The sequence below is a fragment of the Nicotiana attenuata genome, unplaced genomic scaffold (genome assembly GCF_001879085.1).
Source record: "Nicotiana attenuata strain UT unplaced genomic scaffold, NIATTr2, whole genome shotgun sequence".
NCBI classification, from domain to species: Eukaryota; Viridiplantae; Streptophyta; class Magnoliopsida; order Solanales; family Solanaceae; genus Nicotiana; species Nicotiana attenuata.
This window is the reverse complement of record NW_017670321.1, coordinates 953,278-977,844: the sequence shown is the minus strand read 5'-3', so window position 1 is coordinate 977,844 and position 24,567 is coordinate 953,278. Positions and strand designations below refer to the sequence as shown.

The 24,567-nt window shown below is 38.1% G+C and overlaps 2 protein-coding genes across 5 annotated transcripts in view; one reads left to right on the top strand and one right to left on the bottom strand.

Annotated features, from left to right (window-relative positions):
- The first annotated feature begins 1,012 nt into the window (after positions 1-1,012).
- On the top strand, positions 1,013-7,559 carry LOC109237829 (probable beta-1,4-xylosyltransferase IRX9H). 3 transcript variants are annotated; one of them, XM_019404220.1, is made up of 5 exons: positions 1,013-1,446; positions 1,568-2,355; positions 6,082-6,331; positions 6,441-6,658; positions 7,103-7,559. In XM_019404220.1, the coding sequence occupies exons 2-4, from the start codon at positions 1,613-1,615 to the stop codon at positions 6,609-6,611; spliced, it is 1,164 nt and encodes a 387-aa protein (XP_019259765.1). In that variant the 5' UTR covers positions 1,013-1,446; positions 1,568-1,612; the 3' UTR covers positions 6,612-6,658; positions 7,103-7,559. The 3 variants fall into 3 exon arrangements, with proteins under 3 accessions (XP_019259765.1, XP_019259764.1, XP_019259762.1); XM_019404219.1 differs by having other exon boundaries at positions 1,013-2,355; positions 7,082-7,559; XM_019404217.1 differs by having other exon boundaries at positions 1,014-2,355.
- A 503-nt stretch (positions 7,560-8,062) lies between these two features.
- LOC109237828 (symplekin) overlaps positions 8,063-24,567 on the bottom strand; it is a 34,027-nt gene continuing 17,522 nt past the window's right edge. The window contains exons 7-27 of one of the 2 annotated variants that reach the window (XM_019404215.1): positions 23,994-24,122; positions 23,310-23,873; positions 22,572-23,213; positions 18,835-18,903; positions 17,999-18,112; positions 17,691-17,927; positions 16,055-16,102; positions 15,785-15,928; positions 14,467-14,631; positions 14,324-14,386; positions 13,906-14,016; positions 13,734-13,817; positions 13,584-13,631; positions 13,012-13,086; positions 12,534-12,629; positions 12,187-12,267; positions 12,030-12,101; positions 10,607-10,651; positions 10,426-10,509; positions 9,903-10,006; positions 8,063-8,981 (exon numbers count right to left, since the gene is read on the bottom strand). In XM_019404215.1, coding sequence (XP_019259760.1) covers positions 8,864-8,981; positions 9,903-10,006; positions 10,426-10,509; positions 10,607-10,651; positions 12,030-12,101; positions 12,187-12,267; positions 12,534-12,629; positions 13,012-13,086; positions 13,584-13,631; positions 13,734-13,817; positions 13,906-14,016; positions 14,324-14,386; positions 14,467-14,631; positions 15,785-15,928; positions 16,055-16,102; positions 17,691-17,927; positions 17,999-18,112; positions 18,835-18,903; positions 22,572-23,213; positions 23,310-23,873; positions 23,994-24,122 — 3,093 coding nt within the window. In that variant the 3' untranslated portion in view covers positions 8,063-8,863. The remainder of the gene's footprint in view (positions 8,982-9,902; positions 10,007-10,425; positions 10,510-10,606; positions 10,652-12,029; positions 12,102-12,186; positions 12,268-12,533; positions 12,630-13,011; positions 13,087-13,583; positions 13,632-13,733; positions 13,818-13,905; positions 14,017-14,323; positions 14,387-14,466; positions 14,632-15,784; positions 15,929-16,054; positions 16,103-17,690; positions 17,928-17,998; positions 18,113-18,834; positions 18,904-22,571; positions 23,214-23,309; positions 23,874-23,993; positions 24,123-24,567) is intronic. The other variant, XM_019404216.1, reaches the window with a different exon arrangement.

The window sequence follows — 24,567 nt, the reverse complement described above, 5'->3', positions numbered from 1 at the left end:
GGAAAAGGCACGGGAAACGATGCAATGCACAGAGAGCGTGCGCCATAATGACGCATGACGAATGAATGATATTTCGAACTGATGCAACGGTTTGGTGCAGCTTTCGAAACGTCACACCGTTATCTCACCATAGGGTATTCCCTTATCAACCAAAGTGCTCAGATTTCTCAAAACCTTTGAATTGGCAAGGTCCGCCTACCGAGCTCGCCCATGGGCGACCCCGACAGGCGGAGGGACTAACTGTATGGGTCGAAATCTGACCAAACAAGAATCTGTGTAAAGAGGGACGGCAAAGTCACTTGGGCTGAAGTCGTATTCGTACAACGCTACAGCGACAAGCACTTCGGCCACGGCCGAGGTCGTGTACTCAGAATGTTTGTACGGCGAATTGGATGTCACGGCATTTCAGAGGGTCAGTCTGTAATACAGCTAAATGACTTGGGTACTCTGCTAATGATCGTTGTGTAAATGAGAATATCTAGTATATATACTAGGTGAGAGAACGAAAAAGGGGGGATTCTGACGAATTCACTAACGGGGGATAGGAATAGGAGAATCCATCTCGAAGGCGAGAGAAGGTTTAGAACTTTGCTCTTCATCTTCTGTAGCCATTGTTATGGAATAAATAAAGATACACCCCGTGATCATTAATGGTGATTTCTTTCCTTCTTCTTTATTTTACATTATGGATTAACGATGCCGAGAATGAGTGTAAGCTATCATATACATTAGATTTTTTCCATTATCTTAATGAGTTCATAATCTTAATCTTACTCAACTCTTCTTACTTATTATTCTTTAATCTAGAGTTAATTATCTTTGGTTAGAACTCACCCCTTATCTATTCTTTATATTGATTTAACTAAAAAGGGCTTAACACTTTTTGGTTGAATAGCTTTTCCAAAACACCGTGAATTAAAGTCCTAATCACCATGGAGGGAGTGAATTAAAGTTTCTCTCCGACAATAATAAAAAAGCTGCCTCCCCAGGCAACAACAAAACACGCGTCAGTTTCTAATGGGCCCACCAACCTGGCGCGCGTTAGTCACAACTAACGTCCAGCTCTGCTTATCTGGCGCGCACCGTACTTGATGCGACATTACACCCCCGCGCCTCTACGGCCGCAACTGGACTCCTTCTTCGGCCGACACTCAAAATCTCTAATTCCACCGGAAAATATTATCAATCGGAACATCTTAGCTGCCTTTTCACCTGAATTTTAAATCATTTTTTACTGAATTCTCTTGAATCTGCTACGTGGAATTGCTTACTTTTCTGCTGAAAGTGCAGTTTTTCAGCATAGATTTCATTCAATTTTTTTAAACCAAATCAGCCAGATTTGATCAAACATTGATTCAGAAAATAGGTTCTGTTCGTGATTCTAGGGTTTCGGTTTAAGCAATTGTGCTTCGCGAAGCTTGTGTTCAAACTGAATCTTCTGCACTGGTATGATCTTCTATATTTTTTGTTTATGATAAGCTCTGGTTGATTCTTCTGGCATTTTCGCTGCTATTTGTCGATTCAGTGTGAGAGGATCATCGAATTTACGTATCTGTTGATGTAATAGGAGTATTTTTCTCTGTGCTATTTGTTGATTCTCGCGACTTAATCAATGGCTTCCATCCGAAGAACTCTATCACCGAATCACGAACGGCATTATCAGAATGGAAACCAATCTTCAGTTCAATCGCCATCTCATAAGCTCATTTTAAACGGCAAAAGCTCTTCGATACTATATTCTCGGAAAAATTATATATCCAGGAAGAAGTTGTTCTATAGGTGTTTGATATTTTTCTTGCTAGGGTTTATATTAGGTATGGCACCATTTGGTGATTTTGATGATGCGAGGAGCCGTGATTTTTCATTTGAGATCAAGCCATCTGTAGTGAATGTTAAGGAGGAGATGAAAGATGTTGTAATCCCTAGACCTGATAATGTTGTGGTAAACTCAGTTAAATTACCTGGTAGTTTGGTGGATGAAGTGAAAGGGAAGTTTGATTATGTACCGAGGAAACTGTTGATTGTGGTGACTCCAACTTATAATAGGGCACTTCAAGCTTACTATCTTAATAGATTGAGCGAGGTGTTGAAGATCGTGAAGTCACCTCTGTTGTGGATTGTGGTTGAGATGAATGCAGCGTCTGCTGAGACTGCAGACATTTTGAGGAAGACTGGTGTTATGTACCGGCATCTAGTGTGTTCCAAGAACATGACGGATATAAAAGACCGCGGGGTGCATCAAAGGAATGTTGCTTTGGAGCATATTGAACATCATAGACTCGATGGAATTGTTTACTTCGCGGATGATGATAATATTTACTCCCTTGAGTTGTTTGAGAGCATTAGATCGATCAAGTAAGTTGAGATTGATCATACTTGTTTACATGACTTGTCTTTGTTTTGACCTGCTGTGAACATGCCATGTTACTGTAGTTCAAGATGATGTCATGTGCTTTATGTAGATATTTAAGTTTATCGATGTGGTGCATAGTCCGGAGCTATTTCCCATTTAATTACGACTTCACTAACAAAAAAATTTCCTGATATCCTTCTGGGTTTAGATTGTGCGATTTTTGGATCTCAATTGGCTTCATTATCATTTCAATTCTTTTTCAAAATGTCATTCCTTAGATTAAAAGCTGAGAAAATGACCGTCTTGTTAGTGTATGATGAAATCCCCTTCTTTTGGTAAATATAGTCTGTGTGAATCTGATAAGTGGACAGAAAAAGATATGTGCTTTGGATGATTAACTTTAGAAGGGCTTCAACTCTGGCATGCCCACCAAACGCAGCATCTTCATTATTAATGGAATTATGCTCCTGTTTTTTTTTTTAATAAGTTGATCTTGTTCTTTCTTAATTGATGCCAAAGAAAAAGCTTGGCTTGACGGAGATGTACTTCGACCTCTTGGTTTGACAGATGTGCTTCAACCTTTTTTAGTAGAGAATGTTAAGAGCTCTGGTTTTTTCTTTTTTTTTGATAAGGATGTGAAGAGCTCTGGCTTATCATTGCAAAAACACTCTTCCAACTTAAGATTGCTTGCTCGATCCTTAACATAGATTAATTGATGTCGCTTGTGATCCACTTTCTTTAGAGAAAATACTTGTGATGCCTTCATCCACTTTCTCTTCTTTTGAGGAAGTCTACAAGAAACATCTATCCTTCCCATCTTTATTCTGAGAGTCAAATTACATTCTGTACTGATGATTTCCCTCCTTTTTGTTGTTATTTTGAAATGTAAGATTCATACATTTTATCACCATAATTAGTATGGCATGCTTGCTATCGTAGTCAACATTCAGAGCTCTTATTAAAAATATACGTAAGAGTTCTCATTTGTAGGTGAATTTAACTTACTTTTCTCTCTACTTAACCAAAAAAAAGAAGAAGCTTATTTGTCTCTCCGCTTAGTCAAGCTGTCTGTATAAGGAAAAGTAATTTTAATATAGTTTCTAGAACAATTTTCCATAAAATGGACGTAACTGGTTTTGGAGTTAACTTGTCTCCGCTTACAACCTTCCCTTCATCCAGCTATAAATTTTATTAAAGTTAGGTATAGTCCCGCCTCGCCTCGCCTCTCCCGAACCTTACTAATGGTCGCCTTTTGCTAGGTCTTTCTGCTCCTTTATCATCTCTAATTGTGGTTTATGCGCGCAAACATCCTTGAAAGGAGTTTTTAAATTGCCTAGCTAAAGTAGTTATTCTGAGCAAAAACTCAGCCTTGAGCAAAATTAAACTCCATTCTTTGTGTACCTACCGTGTAATAAAGTAGGTTACGAATACTTCAAGTAACAGTTTAGTTACAAATACATCAGTTTAGTTTCTAACTTTTCCTGCAAAGTACTCCAAGGTTGATTCGTAAATGGTAAACATCTCTCTTGTTGAATATATCTCACAGGCGGCAGTAATTCTTCCCGACAAGCTCACGAAATTCTTCCAGGAACAATATAATTTCTGGAGGATAAGATGGTTGGTTCTTTGCCACCATTGACAAGTCTAATGAGTAGCAAATTGAGGTTTCCAGTTTTTATTGTTTTTTCCTCAATTGAATCTTTGTTCAATCATCACATGTCCAAAGCATATTGACCAAATAGGCAACTCCGAAGCAAGTGGAGTGCGCCAACACCTTCCGCTGAGCTGATAGCCTACTAGGAAGGCTGTCAACCTGTCTATCGGGACCTGCGGGCATGAAACGCAGCGTCCCTAGGCAAAAGGGACGTCAGCACGAATAAAGTACCGAGTTGTAAGGCAGGAAAGCATAAATAAGAATAGTAATGTAAAGAGAGATAGAGAGATACAACCTATAACATCTGAGTGCCTCTGAGGACGACTGACATGAAATGCATGATACATATATATATACTTTTAAAAACATACGCCTCTGTGGGTATCATCATCATCATATCGTACCCGGCCTCGAAGAGGACTTGGTAAAAACGTAACCGGCTATCATAAGGCTCGGTAGAATCGTACCCCGCCACGTGGAGCTCGGTAAAACCCAACTGATCAATGGCTGCACAATAGGTGTCACCCGGCTGATTATAGCGCGGCTCAGTAGAGTAAAATAGATACATATATATAGTGCATGCTGGACTCATGGAATCACATTCTAAACCTTTCGGAGTGACGTAAGGTCGTCGCACCTTCGATTCTTATTATGGACATCCTTATCATCAATATGAATCCAATCAATTTGTTTTCTTACTCTTGGAATATTTGCGGACTCCTCTTCTGTAAGAGGTCCTCAGACCCACTTGTGGGATTACACTGAGTTGTTGTTGTTGTCTTTTGTAGGAGGCAAAGCTAATGATGATTAAACCCCCCCCCCCACCCCCACCCACCCACCCACACCGAAATGCCACCTTTAATCCTTTGCTCTTTCTAACTTAAGCGATGCCATTATCTGAAGAGAAACTAAGCTTTCTGCTTGCTCTGGCAGCAATCCATGATCTTTGCTTCTGATAAGACTTCTTAACAACTTATGAATTAAAGAAAATAAATAAAATCTGATTGAGTAGTGACATGTTAATCGCCCCTGTTCTTTTATTAATTGTGCTGAAATATGTTTGATAAACCTTGGAGAATTTCCTAAGCAATGGCCTACAGATTCTTTTTGTCCATACTTTAGTCTTATTCATTTGATTCCTTCCTTGTGAGGCCCAGTGAGTGCTGCTGGAAAGGTACAATAAACTGATGATCAGAATGCCAATGCATGTAAGATATCTTTAATTGTATTTTGAAACATCTAACAGGCTTTAATTGTAAGATATCTACAGTTTTAGCATATACTTGAACAGAAACACCTAATAGGCCTGCTGCAAAGCAGAGGCGGATCTAGGATTTCTAGTACATGGGTGCACTACTAGAAAAAAGAGAAAAAAATATATTAAGTGAGAATTGATCCCTCTTCCTCTTGGTAAATAACTCAACCTTCAACCAAGTGCACAATTCAACCTTCTTGGAGCATTGATGCCAACGGTTAATATTATACCAATTTTAGAAAATATGTACATAAAATATATAATTTTGCAAAGAGACCATATTTTCCCCTATAAATCCGCCCCTGCTGCAAAGGTTGAGTTTTCGCAATGATATATGCCTTAGTTTTATATGAATTTCTGGAATATGTAAACCTGACTTAAGATTCTCCCCGAGTGTTGAAGTAATTGATCCAATTGTTTATTCCCAGATCCTCTACTTCCTTAAAGAAAGTAGACTCTTCCATGCTTTCTGAATATGTTGTGGAAAGATGCTACAGGGCTTTTTATCAATGGTAAAGTAAGCATAACTATTCAAGAAATATATTATCCACTTGCGGACACACTTCTGGTGAAGTACAAATGAAGTTCGGTCTTATCTAAGCATGGTGAAAATAGAATGGTTGAACTAGGACATGAGCTACTATTTGTTATTGTTGGTATGAGAGGTAATATGTATGTAGCGTACTGTGATTATGACTGTTTCTGGAGGCTATAAGTTGAAGGAGGAGACAATCGTTTTTGCAGATTTCACTTCATTGTTCTCCTTTTCGTCTTTTCATTTCTAATTTGCTTCTGTTTCATTATGATCTCCTCTTATAGTCGTTTTGGCACTTGGCCTGTTGCTATGCTGGCGCAAAGTAAAAGCAAAGCAACACTGGAGGGCCCTGTGTGTAATGGAAGTCAAGTTATTGGGTGGCACACTAATGAGAAGAGTAAGCAACTTAGAAGATTCCACGTCGATATGTCTGGCTTTGCCTTCAATAGCACTATATTATGGGATCCAAAAAAATGGCATCGACCAACTTCAGATCCCATTCGACAGTTGGACAATGTGAAGGAGGGTTTCCAAGTATGTGTCATATTCCTTCTTTTTTTAAATCCTTGATTTCATACTTTGGGAATAGAGGCTTGTGTGATCAGGTTGAAGGTGGAAATTTACTCACAGTTATTACTTGCAGGAAACCACTTTCATAGAACAAATTGTTGAAGACGAAAGCCAAATGGAAGGTATCCCCCCTGGTTGCTCAAGGGTATTGAATTGGCACCTTCATCTAGAAGCTCATGGACTTGTCTATCCGAGAGGCTGGCTCCTTCAAAAGAACCTTGATGCCGTTTTCTCTACCACATGAGAAACACAAGCAAGGTGCAAAGACCCTAAATGGTGCCCATCAAGAAGGTCAGTGCCTCTTATTCTCTCTTATAAACCAACAACTCTCCTTCTCTCGTAAAGAAAAGGTCAACCGCGAATTGAGAGAACTAAGAGTGGCGGTGGGTTGAGGAATTAGCTTCTTTAATTAACATCACCCAGTTTTATTCCCAGGATCGATTCATTTCCTCCACTCTGTCTTTGGAACGGATTTGTTCATCTTTAATTAGTTGTATATTTCCTAGTACACCGAACAGTATCCTCTGTAGCATTTCATATGATGGTGGTTACTGGTTAGGGCACTCTTTAGAAGCCTTTTTGTTGCTAATATTCACAGAGCCTTTTGGCATTATTGTTATTTCTGCCGGTGTGTCCATATCTAGTTTGACTAAGCAAAGACAAGAAAGCACTCAGCTGCAGTACTTTTTGACATGTCAGTGCTACTTCTAATAGGAAGTTGTCATTTTCAAGCAGATCGGGGAATTACTTGATTGCCGAAGTTGAAGCAGCAATGCATGCCTTCAATGACAGGATAGCTATAGAGAAAAGAGTGATTGATTTTCCTTTTTGACTTTCTCGGAGATATTCTTTGACCACATCGAAACTCGTTTTATTATGGAGTTTTGCTGCCTTTAACGACAAGAGTAGTGTGGTTCCTTCAGTTTCCATTGCAAAATTGGATGCTACTGCCATCTGAAAAGCGGAATGCGTGCGTGCCGCAGAATACAACGGTTGTGAATTATCGTACTCGGAAGCAGGAAGCAGGTGCCACTTTGTCCAAATTGTAATCTATTACGATTCTGTTTCTCACGGAAATTTATCAAGTTTGCAAGCAAAATCAATCAAACCTGAAACTGCAACTTCTTTTTCTTTTTGATGTGCATAAGTTCTTTGTTTCACGCAAATTTGTTCAAAATTGAAATTCAAACCATTGTGAATCTGAGATAATAGTAGTCAATAATTGAAGTAATTTACCCATGCGTGGACACTGCTTGGTGTGGCAAAAGTATAGAAGGTGACACCGAAATGTACGAAAACGTTTGAGGTCACAACGTAGGTGGACTTGTAATATAGAAGAGACCTAGTCGCCGCTTACTATAGGAAATGTCCAACGGAATAGCAGAAATTCAACTGAAGTTGACTTACTTGGTATTCCACTGAACACAAGCTGTTGTCACATTCTCTTCCTATTTTATAAATTCCCTAGCCAATAATTCACTACATTTGAAAGAATTACGTCTCATTTTTAAGACAGTACAACAAGCCATGTTTTATCACTTCTTGGTACCCATCCAGATTCCTGATCGGATCTACATTTTTGCCGTATCTAACTGCCATCCCAACAATCTCGAAAATGTTTAATAACAAATAAAGATATTTTGGCTCACGTGTTGTATAACGCCAAGGAGTTTTAGAGCAAGTTTTACCTTATAATTAAAGTTCTTACAAATATAGAGGACGGAGTGTGTAAAAACTCAAAATGTTAGTCTTACACAAGCCCAAGGCTGATAGAGGAACGCTGTCAATCTAACTTAAATTACAACCTACGGGAGCTCAACAGTTTACAGTCCCAGTCTCTCACGGGCAAAAATCGGTTCATACCATGTTAAGGCTCAAATAACCAAACCATAGGTTGATCGAATGGATGGCCAAAGAAGCCCCAAATTTGCTTCCCATTCGCCAATCAACTTTGTTTTTTCTTCTTAATTTTCCTTTAGGTAACTCGGAAGAAAGTGTCAATTTTTCCTTTTTAATTATTTCTTTAGCAGAGCCCTTTGTTGGGGAGGGGGGGGGGGTATCGGGGAAGTGGGTAGGGGCTAATAAATGAAGGAATACAATTACACACTTGCTTCTCACCTCCCTCTCACACAAGATTAAAAAGAACCTGACCTACCAGCTATGCTAATACCATAAAACACAAATTGCTGCCCGGCAAATAATGACTGCAGGCGGAGAGCAACATAATAGAGGAAACAGCAAGGGAAATTGACTACATTTATGATACAATCTCCGAAGAGAGATTTCTCCCCCAAAATTTTTGGGAACTTCATCTCCATGTGCCATCTTGTCGTCAGCAGATTGTGCAACTACTGGAGAGCAGAGATATGAGCCGTAATTTACATAACCCTGGCGAACTGTGGCACTATGTTGCAATAAGGGCTGCTGCACTAGTCAAGCTGCCTCATCCATGTAGTACTTTGCTGCTTCTTTCCTCAGCTGGCAGAAGTTGCACTATCATGTTAGTGTAGTTCCATGGACAGAAGAGCCTGTCTCTGAGGCATGCATAGAAGATGAGAGATGTGGTTGCCGCAAATTTGATTCATTTAAAAGACCAAGTTGTACCAAGGTTGATCTGCACCAACGCCAAACCACATCATATTTTAACTGTAACAATGGCTAGTGTCTTCTCCTATCTTAAAGAATAACTGATACCAACACCTCCAATGCTAACAAGGTAAACGGATTAATATATAGATTTTTTTCACCTTAGACAGTTTCTGGTCAAAAAGAATAATATGCATTATATCTTGGAGAAAAATAGATTTGCAATAATGCGCCAACTCCTACTACCATCTTCATCCTCATTTACTTCCGGCTCTCCCGCTACCCCACCACATTTACACCCTCTGCTATCTTTGAGGGATAGGGTTGTCACAGCACGAAAGTGAAATAGAGGGAATATTGCTGCTGGAACAAGCAGTTTTCCAGCTTTCTCAAAAATCTCGCAAGATAAAGCATGATTTTGTGGCTACATTTTGGACTAGTTAAAAAGGTGTCATCTATGGTAAAGGATAGTGTAACACAGCATTAAGGTCAAGCTAGTCTTCTGCTGAATTTAAAGATGATTTTCATAGTGCTGTATATTTCAACAATTGTTTGGTGATTTGCCTAAATTGTTCTTCAACAGACTTCCAAGTGTGTATGTGCCCGCTCTAGCCAGAACTTTTGACTCCAGTGACCAAAAAGACTAGTTGATTTATAAATATCGTGAGAAAAATTTTGAGCATAATAAATTAGTGCGTGTAACATAGATCACGGACAATTTATGCAATTATCTCGCTCTTCTCTTAAGTTCACATAAAGTCGCAACCGAACTTCTACTATTTAATAACTAAAACACAAAAATATGTCTCAAAAATACATGACGTGGGTAAATTCTATGAAGAACTTTAGTCAAACCAATTGAGACAGTTGAGATAATACCAGAAAAAAATGTTAACAAGCCAGACAAGGTGGAACATAAACAAAACGGTTGATCAGATGTAGAATATACCTAGGAAGTGAATTTTTGACGTTTGGCTGATTTGCGAAGGCAGCCAATGGACTTCGGAGATTAGCATATTTGTTTAGGGCACTATCAAGCTGTGGTGGCGGCAACTGCAAGCAAGATCCAGGCATTTTAAGACAAAAGACCGCAATAAAGTTAATGTGCTTCCATGCTCAATAAACAACTACGCCAGTACGCCTCAATCCCAAACAAGTTGATGTCGGCTATATAAATCACCACTAACCAGTTTCTCCATTTGAGCTCAACTCATGTCATCATTTTATCAAATAAATAAAAGTGGAAGTTAAATATATATAAATAAAAATATCAAAAGTTCTCTATATTTTTACTGGCATATAAATCTATGATAAGGTCAAAGTACTCTTAGAAAAGTAATAGGTTCAAAATCAGCGCACCAACAAGACTAAAACCTATTTCCAATTATTACTAGTAGGTATCACTTATATGGATATTGTGCTTCCATGTACAATGTACAATATATAATAAAATATAAATTACCAAATAATACCTGTAGTAGCACAGGAAAGGAATGTGGTTGTGTTTGCGAGACACATTTTAGGAAACCCACCCAAAGCTTTGGCATCCTCCATACCTGCATCCAACATGTGATAGGGTGACCATTTGTTCGTAGCGAAATAATGACAATTCGTGATTAGTGGGAAACCTAAACGTATTTTGAATTAAAATACCTGTCTAATCACGAGTTTGGAGAGTATCTCCATCACAAAATCAACCTAGACATCACATCAGAAAAAAATAATATCACACGCATTGACTGCATTCCTTCCACATCAGACAAAATATATGTTCAGTAAAAAGCTACATTAAAGAAATACCCATGCTAAGCACAAAAGTCATACTGTCGACTTTAAAGTTCTAATTCTAACTCATCTGCATTAACATCTAGATGAAATGCCTTTGCAGTACTATGCGAACGTGTAAGACCTAGTTCTTAAATATCCAAGAATCCAACCCCCCACCCCCCTAGAAAAGAAGGAAAGAGAAAAGACGGATTACATATCTTGGATTATACGGTCTTCTGTATTAAATCAAAACCCAAGACCAATAAATCACATGCATAAGGTTTTGAAATGTGTGACCATCTCATCTAAAAGCTTGAATTGTTAGAGAGAGCACACTTTTTTTTACATTGTGTCTTTAACACACCCCTTCACGTGCAGGTCTGATTACATGATCCAAAAACAAATTAAGATGCCAAGACGTGTTAACTTATGTGTGTGTATCTGGATAAGCATATTGAACTGGAGAAAAGAGAGAAATAGCGAATTTAGGACATGCACTTACAAAGGAAACAAAACATTATTCCAAAAGGCAAAAATGAATACAAAAACACACCAAAGAGAAGTTACTTATAGTATTTTAAATTTCTTTCAAGGCAACATAATCTTCGCCCTAAAGGAGTAGTATCAGCAGCACAATGTTTATTAACATAACCTTCACTGCTTGTCATCTGAAATAGTGAATGTGCAAGGAATACCGATCAAGTGCCATAAATGTTGATATTTCTGCTGCCAGATGAGAAGCTCCTCTCATCCTTTCTGCTTATTATTCTTCTAGGCAGCAATCTCATGATTACTGGTGTTTCTTTCCTATAATGTGCCTTTGGGAATATGCTAAAGAAGTGTATTCATCATAAAGCGTGTATATAAAAGGATAGAAGCATGAGATGTTAAAGTCATGCCCATAAACTCGTTCTTCCATATTCTACTTCTCAAAAGTAGTAATCACACTTGTGGCAATGGGAGTTCAAACTTTAAGCTATAAAATTCTTGTCTGATACAAATAAGACATTCAACAGTATCACACTCCCCTTAACAATTGATAATCTTACTCTCAAGTAATGGACACCATAAATACTCACATAAATTCCATACTTCTTTTGGCAGAATTTATGAATGTTCCAAGTTGAGGGCCTCATGACATTAGTGCAGATTGTGCAAATGATAACCAAAAAAAAAAAGAAACTTTTAAGGAATTCATATTCCAGATAACCAAAAACAATGACCTATAGCGAATCAATTGCGTAAAAAGGCCGGAACATGATTACGTGCACCCAACTGATTAATATACAATACAACATCAGGAGTTTACCAGAGTAGGAAAGGCGTCGATGGCCTGAATCACTGTCCTCATGAAGAGCAGTGGGAGAGGAGTCTGATCAACCTGATTAAATGAATGCCGCAGAGATTGAAAAATTATCCATAAAATCCCAATCTATGTATAATTGTATTTACAATATTTTTCATACCATCTGTCTCAAGGCTTTTGCCAGGACCTGTTGCGTGAAAACAGTACGCTGCTCAAAACAAGCTGAGCAAGCATCTGTTATCTGAAAGATAATAACATCAAAATATCACAAAATTGGCACGTAGTTCTGCTTAAGGCATTTTCACTATATCTTGAATCTGTTGTAAGGAACAGGGAGAAGCAACAGAATTCAACACGAAACAAGGGAATTACACAACTTAGGAAATACAAGGCAAAACATCTGAGGCAAGATATCAATGGATTTCCTAGTACTACAAGTTGCAATAAGTTTAAGTGCAACAACCATCAAAAGCAAAAGACACACTTCTAAAAGTGGAAATTGCATACCTTTTTAAGTGGAAGGCCATCTCTCTCGGGATTTATGTCATGTATTGCAACCAGCACTTCTGCTGGGGTCAGTGCTGGACCTGTATGGGCAGAACCCTACCATGAACCAAGTAAAGGAACTTTTATCTTTTGTCCATCTCCAGAACAAATGATCAGTGCACTTCAGATTAAAATAGGTAACATATAATTCTGAATTAGAAGTAGCATCGGATCATGAATTTTTGTCATCTGACTATTAAACAATAAAGGTACATGTGGACTTTGAAAAAGTAACCACGAAATCACTTCCCTAAGAAAAATAAACAAAGACTAAAACGTAACATAATTTGAATGAGCATGATATTCAGAAGAAGAAAGAGACAGCAACGAAGATGAGAAGACAATCATGTTTAGATTGAATGAGCATAAAAGTTGTTCTCGGAGAAATCAGAAGTTAACTAAAAACTACAGCAAAGCAAAAAGTAAAATTCAATTAGACCTGTAATATCCGAGCCAGGGCTATCTGAAACTTATCCAGTGGGAGAGCAACAAGCCTTGGGAAAATAGGTAGAACCTAATATGAAAACAAAAGGATTCATAAAAAACAATTCTTTCTGAATTAAGTGCAGTAGTCAACAGGAAAGGATGAGAAGAACTTCAATATCAGGTCAGGAGGAAACCAAAGGGTAAATTGAAAATATTTTTAAGAAAGCAAAGAATATTGCTTTGCTCACCAAACTAAGAATATTTATTTAAGAAAGGATAATTCATAACCTAGACATGAACAAAGCCCTAAAGCTTTCCAAGTTAACCAGACAACGATCTTTGTCAGGAAAAACCTAAACATAGACAGGAGTACTACCTCTGAGCCAGCAAAATTAAAATGGATATAGTGTGATATATTATCATAAGTTAAAGGATAACAACCAGAGAACCAAAGGAAGCGAGATGCCATGCACCCCACAAATACAGGGATAGTGAGATGGAGATATATCACATATCATTATTTAATGAGAGAGAAAAAGAGCTGAAAATGTCTGCCGAAATAAAAATGCACAAATATAAGAATACCTCACTCTTAGAAAATGAGGAGAGCACTGGAATAAGGACAGTTGCATCCTGCAGAAGAATTTAGGGTATCACTGTTGGAACTGCGGAGTTTCTGATTGAGAGCTACCAAGGAAGAAGAGAAGACAAAAAACAGAAAGAAAGAAGCTAAACCTTCAGTTTAGTTTCATATAACCGCTTGACAACTGCAACTAGGTCGGGCGGAGGAGTTGTCCCTTCAGAGAGAATATGAAGCACCTTGCCGCGGACAAAAGAATGTCATCATGACAAAGAAGAGATTTCAAGATGAAAAGCAATATTTAAAAGTGAAATTTAGGGAACCTACCTGTGTCAAAAGATTTTCACAGCCTTGAGGTGGATCAGATATTATATGAAGCAGTTCAGAACACGAAGAGCCTATAGCCCTAATAAGAACAGGCATATGACGGTGAACAGCCTGCATCAGATCAAGAATTTATAACAGGAATGTGAAATTCACCAAGAGCATGGAAGAGGGGAAGGGTACAGGATGAAAGGACAAAGAAACATGGGGAAACACAATGATACCACCAGGCACCAGCCACTAAGGTGTTCAGTAAATACACGAAAACTAGAAAAAAAAAAAAGAGGGAGCACAGTGGACACTCAAATTATTGCTGGCCTATTTATAGTTCTGACTGGTTTGAATGATTAATTCACCTCAAACAAACCGCTATCAAGTCAGCTACTAGGATGATAAAAGATGAGCACAATAAGAAATAAACCTGCTTAACTGCCTTAGGAGCACGTGCATAGTTATCAAATACAAGGTGGAGAAGACTGAATTTCTGCAAGAAAAGTTACCGAGTAAGCATCATAATAAGTGCACCTTCAGCAGATACTCTTGCACTTATCAAATTATCCATACCTTGGTGCATAGAGCAAAAAATAATGAGATAAGACGCTGCGCTTGAGCCAATGACAATTCTGAATCAACTTGAGAATCAGATACTGCACTCTTAACTGAATCATTTTCAGACAATCCAGGCTCTGAAATCTGAGAACCACTAACTGAGGCTTCTTGATTTCCTGTCTGATAATCATATTTCTTAGGTTAATATTCAAATGGAAAAAGTAATATATTTCTTAGTTGAGAAAAATTTAGCACCAGAGAGAGGACAAACAGTGCAGAACGAGCAGATTAAACCCAAAAAAAAACAGAAGGTCAGTGCTCCTCATCTTATTGAAGCCCAGAAGTAAAGATTTTTTTCTTCAATCCATATATTGGACTTCACCAACTGCATTACTAGGTCTTGCAGCAATAGAAAAGCTAATCTATCATTTCAGAAATTTGAAACACATCTCTGGACAGAGTCAAGGTGAACAAGTTTCACTCTAAAAGATAATTCTTAACAAAAACCTTTTAAGCACGTCACATTTTTTGTCCTATCTAGGAATTCAATTATTAGCTTAGATATGTACGTGGATGTATTGGGGTTCTTATACCAAACGAAACAGGCAAGGATTGCATTCACAACACCATTTTGAGCAATTGTTAATGTTTAACTACAAAACAACACGCAGTTTAAAGAAAAAAGATTTAGAATATGTATTCCTCCTCATAGTGATACACTGACTATGTATTCCTCCTCTTTTAGGTCCCTAGAAGCAACTGCTACTTCTCGATGAAATAGTTAATCTAAACACTGTTAAACACATACTTTGTATTTGAACTATAGAGAAAATATCTTAGTTGTACAAGGATAAAGGTGAAACATGTAAAATCTTTTTAAAATTGCACGTCTTATTTCACTTTTCGACATTCAAACGTCAGTATCTTCGAACACAACCTAGCCGACAAGCTTCAAATATACCTACAATGTGGTATGTCTCCCCTTCTAGTACATCTATTCAGTTTATGAAATATTCAAATTTATTTAGAAATTGGTCAAGCTGAGGTGAAACTAAACAAACAAGAGATTCAAACATGAATATGAGCTCCAACCACAAACATTTTCCAAAAAGGATCAAGCGGAACCCTCTAAAACTAACCCTCTAAAACTAACGAGTCACAAGCAACAACTTCAAGACCAAATACTAAAGGAACAAGTGCAGCCAGAAAAAAAAAAAGGAAAAAGAGGAATCAAGATCAGAAAAAATATTTAGTTAAAAATATACTCGCCTCGACATTAATCAAAGCAAAAGTCACAAAGAATTTAAGGGCGAAACACAAAAAAAGAACACACCTCTCCTGTTCTCTGAACCGAGGTTCCAGACCGGGAATATTCTGTATCTGTAACATGCTGGTCTACAGCTGACAAGAACATATTCTTAGCAAACTGCTCGATGCTATCTGAAATGTCACCAAGCACATAAAGTTTGTTTGCCACCTATCAAAAGTGCCAACATTTTAGAGATTCAAATACAACCATCCATAGATGAGAAACCAAAAGAATTGTCGCCAGCAGGTGAAAACCCACAGCAGGCAACACAAAAGAAGTCACAAACTTGCATACCAGGCGAATAGCTTTTGCTCTGACATCGTCCTTAGGGTGAATTGCACACTGCGTGAAAGAGCATGAACTCTAGTGAGAACATTATAATGTCGTTCTGCCAAAGGCAAGCATTACTTTCTTTCTACAATGCAAAATTGTAGGACAATCCAAAGGCAAGCATTACTTTTCTTTTCTACAATCCTGAACATGTGATTTTCCACACAAAAAGATGTCACTCAATTATTAAACAAAGAAATAGACATCAAAGTAGATACTAAAAGCGAGATTAGAGTTGCAAGTTTCTGATTGCAACTCCACCCTGCACTATTTAGGTAAAGCGACTGTTGAGTCCCACATCGACAATGAAGGGGATGGGCGATCTCCTTATTTGGACTTGGGCAATTCTCACCTCTTGAGCTGGCTTTTGGGATTGAGTTAGACCCAAGGTCCATTTATCATGGTATTAGAGCAGGACCCATCCCGATTTTCCGATGTTGGCCCCCATAATTGTCCACGCTCCAGAAGTCCAGTCCTGGGCGTGAGAGGGGGTGTTGAGTCACACATCAACAATGAAGGGGATGGGTGGTCTCCTTATATGGACTTGGGCAATCCTCACCTCCTGAGCTGGCTTTTGGGATTGAGATAGGCCTAAGGTCCATTTATCAGCGTCAAATCTCGCAAGGGCCTTAGCTCTTTATCATCCATGTTCCCCCAATACACAGGGGCCACCTTTCCCCCAAAAAAAAGTTAAAAGACAGATGCTAAAAACCAAAAGTTACAGGGTTTTTTATTTGCTCTGAAGAGGATTATCCCGTGACATGAAAAATAGCCACACCATCAAACTACTTAATGCAAGAAAAAAAATTGAAGAAGTAACTTTTAGAAGTACAAAACAAACACATTTTACAAGATGATATATGACACACGCGCGCACACATTACTATTAACATTTATTAAACCAAACATGATGTATCATATATGGCACAACATTATAACAAAATGTAATTTGCAGCCATCTCATAATCCAACTAATAAATCTTCCATTGCAACCCAACACACTAACTAGCTACGGACTATGGTATCAAAGCCACCCTTCCACCATATATGTCTATATTTGTGCCCCAATCATCTCCTCAAAACACTTTTAGAAGTCAAACCCTTAATATCGCTTTCATCTCTCTATAGCTAATGATTACTTATTTTTGCGTTGCTCCACCTTCATGCTCAAACACATCTGTTGCTAAAAATCAATATTACTGGAATCCTATGTTTTGCCTTGGCAAGTTTGTCTGATTACACATGAAAATGAAATTCTGTTTGAATCCTCCATATAGGCAGAGACCTTGCCAGAGATTGAATATAGTCCTATAGATAAATACTTGAATCCAATACTCATATTGGAGTCCATGTAACATAATTGAGAATGAAACCAGCACTTCCCCAATTGCAAACCTTTACTTAAGGTCACAAAACGTTAAACAAGTAACGTTAAAGCAGCTCTTTTGCTTCAATTAAAATGCCCGCTTATTAAATCTTTCTTCCAAAACTCTTTCAACTCCTAAAAAAGTTGCTCTATGATTCCCCTTACGATATTTCCTTAGGCAACTGCATAGGGAAAGTGAAAATCATCAGGACAGAACATTTGATGGTCATATACCTTCAAAGCTATATCCAGGCATGCTTGACGATTAGGCGGACGCCCCAAAATTAAACTCCAAACTGCACCAAGGCCCTGAGTTACACGGTCACCATCACGGCCATATTGCCCAAGACAATTTTCAGAGCATAAATCAACTAGCAGTCTCATCATAGATTCAGGTAAATATGGAACTTCACCAAGGAGCCTACTAAATGACTTGTCGTTTGCTGGTAAAGAATCTAGCAATGATTTTGCCTACAAGCAAACAACATACATAAGGAACTTCGGGAATGATGTAGGTAAGGATAGCAAATGAATGTACTTACCACAGTGAGGAGAAACTTCTCATATAGCGCAGCAGCAGGTGAAGAGTTTTCATCTGAATCCGACAACATGAGATAGTGCAAATGATAAAGTACATGCATTGCAAGCTCATGTACCTGAGGGTCAAAATAACATATAGTTAGCTTGCAACTGCATTTTCCACCAAAAACTCATTCGCATAAAGATATACAGCAGAACAAAAGCAATAAAAGGACCTTATGGTTAATAACCCATATCAGTATATGCCTTTTTGCTGGACATGGAGTCAAATCCAAGCACAAAACATTAAGAAAATTGCCCAAATTGAAAAACAGAACAATAAAGGGGGGTCGTGACAAGATAAGAAGAAGGGGAAGATCAAAGCTTCTGAAGTAAAATGGCCCACAAAAAGCTCACTAGAAACTGTTTATAAATTTTGTACACTACATGAAAGTTGTCTGTCTTTGTGATTTGTTCACTGTGTAGATGCTGCAAAAATTGTGGTTGTTGGAAGTAGTTGAGGGATCAGAAGTTTTTAGCTACCGCAGATGTTATGACTAATTTCATCCGAACAACGAGAAAAGTGACGAGCTCTTTATCTTTGCTTAAATTCTATTGCAGCAACTACATGCCAGTTTGGAGAGACTCCACTCAGAGAAGATTTTTAGTGGCAGCAAAGATAAACAAGCTGTAAAAACTGGCAGATTTCACTTAACTGAAATCATATGAGTCAAACACTTTACACCTAGTAAAAACCAAGCTAACCGACACAAAAAGAGAAAGTAATCATACTTGATTGTCCGCACAACTTGAGCAATAAAGATAGCGTAAGTTTGAAAGTAAGCGAGAAAGTAGATACCTTCTGGTGCTGGTTGTCTGAGAAAATAAGCCTTCGCATCATCACAACTACATCAGCATCAGCATCAATCTGCAGGGTTAAACAAAGCAAAAGGTAAATAAATATTGAACTATCCCAAGCAGCAAACGCTTATTCACATGCTTGGACTAGTGTTTGCCAAACTACGAAAACAATTAAAGCGAATCAAATTCACAAAAATGGCACTAAGTATTTGACCTATTCATTGTAAATCAGTTAATAGACAGAATTAAGCACATTAAAATAAAAAATTTAACAAAAGGAGCACCAATATTTACACTTCTAGTCACACAAATATGGTTAACCAACTCTTGCTAAAATGAAGAAAGCAAGTGGACTAGGTATGACGGCAAGCTGGCCATGATAGCACATACCAGATGCTTTATCAACATGATGGGTTCACCTTACATCTTTCTGGTTTATGTCCTAGGCTAGCTCATTATTTCATTAGTACCTCGATCAGCATTGCTATATCTTTTCATCTTGCTGCAAACTAATACTAGCATGTTAGGCTGAGCTTTCAAAGATCAGCTTATCTTAAAAAGAATGGAATTTCAGAAAATACTTTCAGACAGCAGTTGCTTGTATTTGGTCAAATCATCTGAGAAATGCTTGCTTTTCTTAGTATTATGGAAGTAGTTTGCTTTTGACTAATCTTTCCAAAAGTGCTTTTGCGCGTCCAATTACGAAAAAGGACTAGTAAAGATTCACTTTAAAATTAGCATTATTTAGTAAAAAAAATGATCTGAAATATTTATCAAGAGAGACTCTAATTAAGCTTTTTAATTTTATTAATTAAAATATATAAAGATCACAAAAATAGAGAGAGGAAGCATGTTTATGAGACGTGAGGTATAGATGTCGTGTCAACAATGCCTGAGGTTAAATTTTCTTTATACTCTTGAGATAGTTTGATAAGTATACATTTTTTGGCAAGATATTTTTCTCTCCAAAAGAATAGAAACAGGCAAACAGCTTCTGCTTCTAGGAAGATGCTCTTGTTCCAGCATCTTCTGCACAGCATAAAAGCAGCTTTTTCCTAAAATCGAGATCGTCGAGGGCGAGCGGGCACGGTTCGAACTTGATGGATAATGAGCTCACCCCTCTACCCTTCTCCACTTAATAACATGCTTGTCTGTGGCTGGGTTCAAACTCGTGACCAGCGCCTAAACCACACATCATGTGCTGCACTCATAGCTTTTACTCGAAAGACTAATTTTTTCCCAGAAGCTTGGCCAAACACCTCAACTCTCCAATATAAGCATTTTTAGTTTCCTAAAAGCTTGGCCAAACAGGCTATGAAGCCAATACTGTGGACCCAAACCCAGGATCCATTCCCAAAAATGGACCTGACAAGCCTAGAACCATCACTGTCAAGGTGTTATTCCAGAAAATGAGTGATTACAGATTATCCCATCAGTGTACAGTTTTAACAATTTATTCTCATAATTTGTCTAGAATACTCAGCACCAATCCGCCTTTCCAACACAAAAAAAGAAACTTGTCATGACTGCAGAACCTATTAGTAGCTGTATGAAGCAACCCGCAATTATTGTCGATTCAAACTTGAATTTAGGGAGGTCCGCCAAAGAATTATATAAGAGACATAGAGGCACACAAAGTATTTCTCAAAATATCTCCATTGTTCAAGTTAATATCCCAACAGCACTCAAACCATGCATCAGCTTAGCTAAAGTTTTTCTTTAACTTTGACTTCATAAATCCATCTAACTGAGACCTGCCTAAATTACTTTTCACATGTCAGATATTTTGGGTGGGTTTAAAGCCTCATTTGTTTGCACTTAATGGAGGTCTGAATCTTAATCATTCAGATCTCTGACATTAAGTGCGTTTGTTTTTAAAGTCCGAATCTTAATTATTCGGATCTTAATCATTAAGTGTGTTTGTTTTTTTTACTTCACAACCACTTAATGGGTCTGAATAGGTCTGTGTGATTAAGATCTATAACAGAGACTTAATTTCATTAAGATGTTATCACATATTCATTATTAACTGCCGCTACCGCCTACCATTATCAACTACCACCATGCCGCCGCCACCACCCCCGCCACCACCTCCTCCACCACCACGCCACCATCATCCTCAATCATAGCCGCCACCATTATCGACCATCACCACCTACTATCCCCATCACTCCGACCACTATCATTCTCACCCACAATCAACACTCATCCACCTCATCTACCACAACTGACCACCCCATCACCATCAACAACCACAGTCGGCACTGCCCATCTTTATAACCTACCACCACCCTCCTCAGTCAAACTACTATCACCACCCGCCATTATTAACTATAACCACCCACCACCATCATCCTCAATCATAATCGCCACCACTACCAATCACTACTAGCTACTAGCATGAACCACCATCATCAACCAAAACTACCACCAACCACCGCCTCTAGTTGGCATTCACCCGTTAGCCATCACTGCCACCAACTATCATATTTTAAAAAACTATATATTTTATTGATAGAATATTAGATTAGTTAGTATTTCATTTGAATTTTATGTTTATTAATTTTCAAATAAAGATAAATTTTATACATTCAGATCTTAAAAATCAAATAGTCTTAATTATTTCTATTCAGATCTTAATACACATCTTGATATTCAGACGTGTATCCAGATTCAGACATCTTAATCTTAACAAAAACAAATGAGGCCTAAGTCTGACCATGTTTGTTATCTATGTCAACATATCAATCATAATTCTACAAGCACAATACTCGAAAAGTATATTCAAGGGTAACTTATTAATGAAGCATCAACTTATTTACTGATTCACTTTGAAAATACAGTTATGTAGCTTTAGTTAGCACCCTGTTGAATTCAGAACAATACTGGACTACACAACAAACAAGTACACAAACTGCTCTAGAAACAAAAGGATCCTGAATTGGATACCGATTTTCACCACTTCCATTGTACTATCAACCATAATCCCGACCAGCCCCAGTTCCAAAATGGATTAAGGAATTTTACAAAAGCAATCATTTGCCCAGCAAATGCTCTTCCTAGATCTTATTAAGTTCCTCCTGCTAAATTAGTTTGTCATATCTAACTTAGCATGCAAGAGAAGACACTAGGAGTTGTGCTGAAACTCTTATCATATCTAAAAGATGAGTTGGTCCAACAGGTAGGAGGTCTCTTTCACAAGTGACTTTCAACCTATGTTGCTCAGACTCTCCAAAAATGTCGCCGGGCGCGTGCCGGGTCCTCCAAAGGTAGTGCATTTTTGGAGGATCCGACACTGGTGTGACAGCATTTTGGAGAGTCTGCGCTACATAGCTTTCAACACCAAACTAGAAAGGGAAAGACGAAACTACCCCGAGTTATATAGACATTTCTTAAAAACAACTCAAGTGTCTCCCTGCACATGATTATTATATGATGCTGGAGGAACCTAATAGTATTTCAAGGAGATGAAGTGGTATACCAACAGAGGTATGAAACAAATGAGTCTCAGAGAAGAAGTGTACAACAATGATTCAGTGGTAAACTGCACTTTATTCAATTGAATAGTTTGCTTTCCCTCCAAAAATATTATATTACAGCAGCCGAGACAGAATGGTTAAATTATCGCTCAAATCTAAATTTTTATAAACCAGTATCTCGTAACTTAATGAAACAAATGTAGCCCCATGATAAAACCAAAAACAAATAACTAAAATCTAAAAATCTGACCCCCACCTGGGCAACCAACCGAGAAAGTAATGCCATTCCTGTATGCTTGTTGTCTGTCTCTTTTAATTTTTTGAACGAGTCAATAATCTGTTCAACAACCAGTTTTCCCATATTTCTTTGCTGTTCATGGGTCAGCTCAATGAAAGGCGGAAGCTCAGGCAACTCCGCACATGCATCTTCAGGGGTTGCAGCAGTTGAAATAGGGGGAGAAAATTGATCTGTTTCTAGCAATGGAGAGTAAATTTCATCTGTCACTCCAACTTCAGATGGAACTTCTGGCACCAATTCCTGTTCTACTTTGCCAGGAGATGATAGTGGAACATGTATCGCAGCATCCATCTTGTCATCAGGAATAGCTTCATTTAGGTCATCATCATGAACTTCCTCCTTGGGAGCTGACAGACTGGCTCCTGGTGTCGGTGAACTTTCAGCAGTGATAGAGTTAGTTTCCATCTTGGGATACACAGTCGGCATACATTCAGAATTTGACACCAGGGGTACTGCAATGTCAATATTAGATGAACTAGAAGGATTCATTTCAGATTGCAGCATTGGAGATTGCATAGCACTTGTATTATCTTCTGCAACGAGAGTTGATGATATTTCAACAGCCACAGCTGCACGCCTTGGGTCAAGGCGCCGTGGATCCTGTGAAACATCATGATGTATTACTAGATTGTCCTAGTAAGAGAAATGGAGTACAAACAGCAGAGCAAATAATTAAAATAATTTAGTTTTACTCACCCTCCTAGGATCACGTTTCGAATCTGAAGGGAGACTTGTGGAAGCAGACATTTCTAATAATGAAGTGCTAGTGGCAGTTGATAAAGAGGTGGGTGTCTGGGATCCAGGAACCCAAGCCTGTGTGGCTAATGAGGAATCTATTGGTGCCATAACCTGGGATAGATTACTAGAATCACTTGACCGAGATAATGACAAGCTTCCAAGTCGTGCTAAAGGTGGGGGATTTTTAGGCAAGTGCTTCATATTAGTTATGACTATATCAGCCAACAAATCAGGAGGAAGCTCGGATATTAGAACTTCAAGAGACGTGGCACCCCTTTCTCCTTCTGCAAGCAAAGCACCAATCATGCCAATTATTTGTTCAACCATTGGGTTCACCCCGTTGACATATTCCTTTCCAGAATCATTTCTCTCAACTGGTGGAGCTATGTGATTGTTAGGGCCATAGTGAACCCTTTTTGAAGTTGAATCATAGTTATTAGATGGATCTTCCTTATCTAATGGAGTCGACCTCTTCTTTGTTGGATCACCTAAAACGGGCAAGTGGTTTGATGACTGCTCATCCTGAAAGAGAAAGTAAAAAGTTCTGAGAACCGCTTCTGAAAAAAATATTTCATAACTTGAAGTACTGATGCTTTGTTCTTCAGTAACAAATAAAACTGACTCCGTTACTGAGGGAATTACCTTGATCAATCTAGAATCACGTGAGGCTCGCTCATTATTTCTCATCATTTTATCGAGTTGCCGAAGAACTTGATCAGCAGCATCACCAGCATTCATTGCTCGCAATGATTTTAACAATCTTTCTCTCGACTAAATTCAAAAACACACTCACTTAGATAGTCGTTTCAATTTAGATTTAAAGAATATCAGTAATAACTCTCTCTAGTGCTAGAGTTAAAAGATACCGATAGCACTTATCATGCATCTTACAGTATAGAACACAAAAATCTTTTTGAAGCTATGCAACTTTGTCTTGCATTACTCATCACAGCAAATCAAACCGTGTTCAATGTTAGTACTCTTATTGCTTCTTTAAACTTCATGTATGTATGGCTCTGCCCAAGTGTAAGTGAAATAACCACCCTCAGCTGAAGTTTAAGGAAAAGAAAATACCTTTTGATTTATAGTTTTCTATTACAAGAATCAAGAATGAGTATATGTAAGAGGGCTCATCATTATCAAAAAAAAATACTACGTAAGAGTACTCAATAACATCAGTACATTATCTCACAGTCTAGTTTAAAATTGAACATTC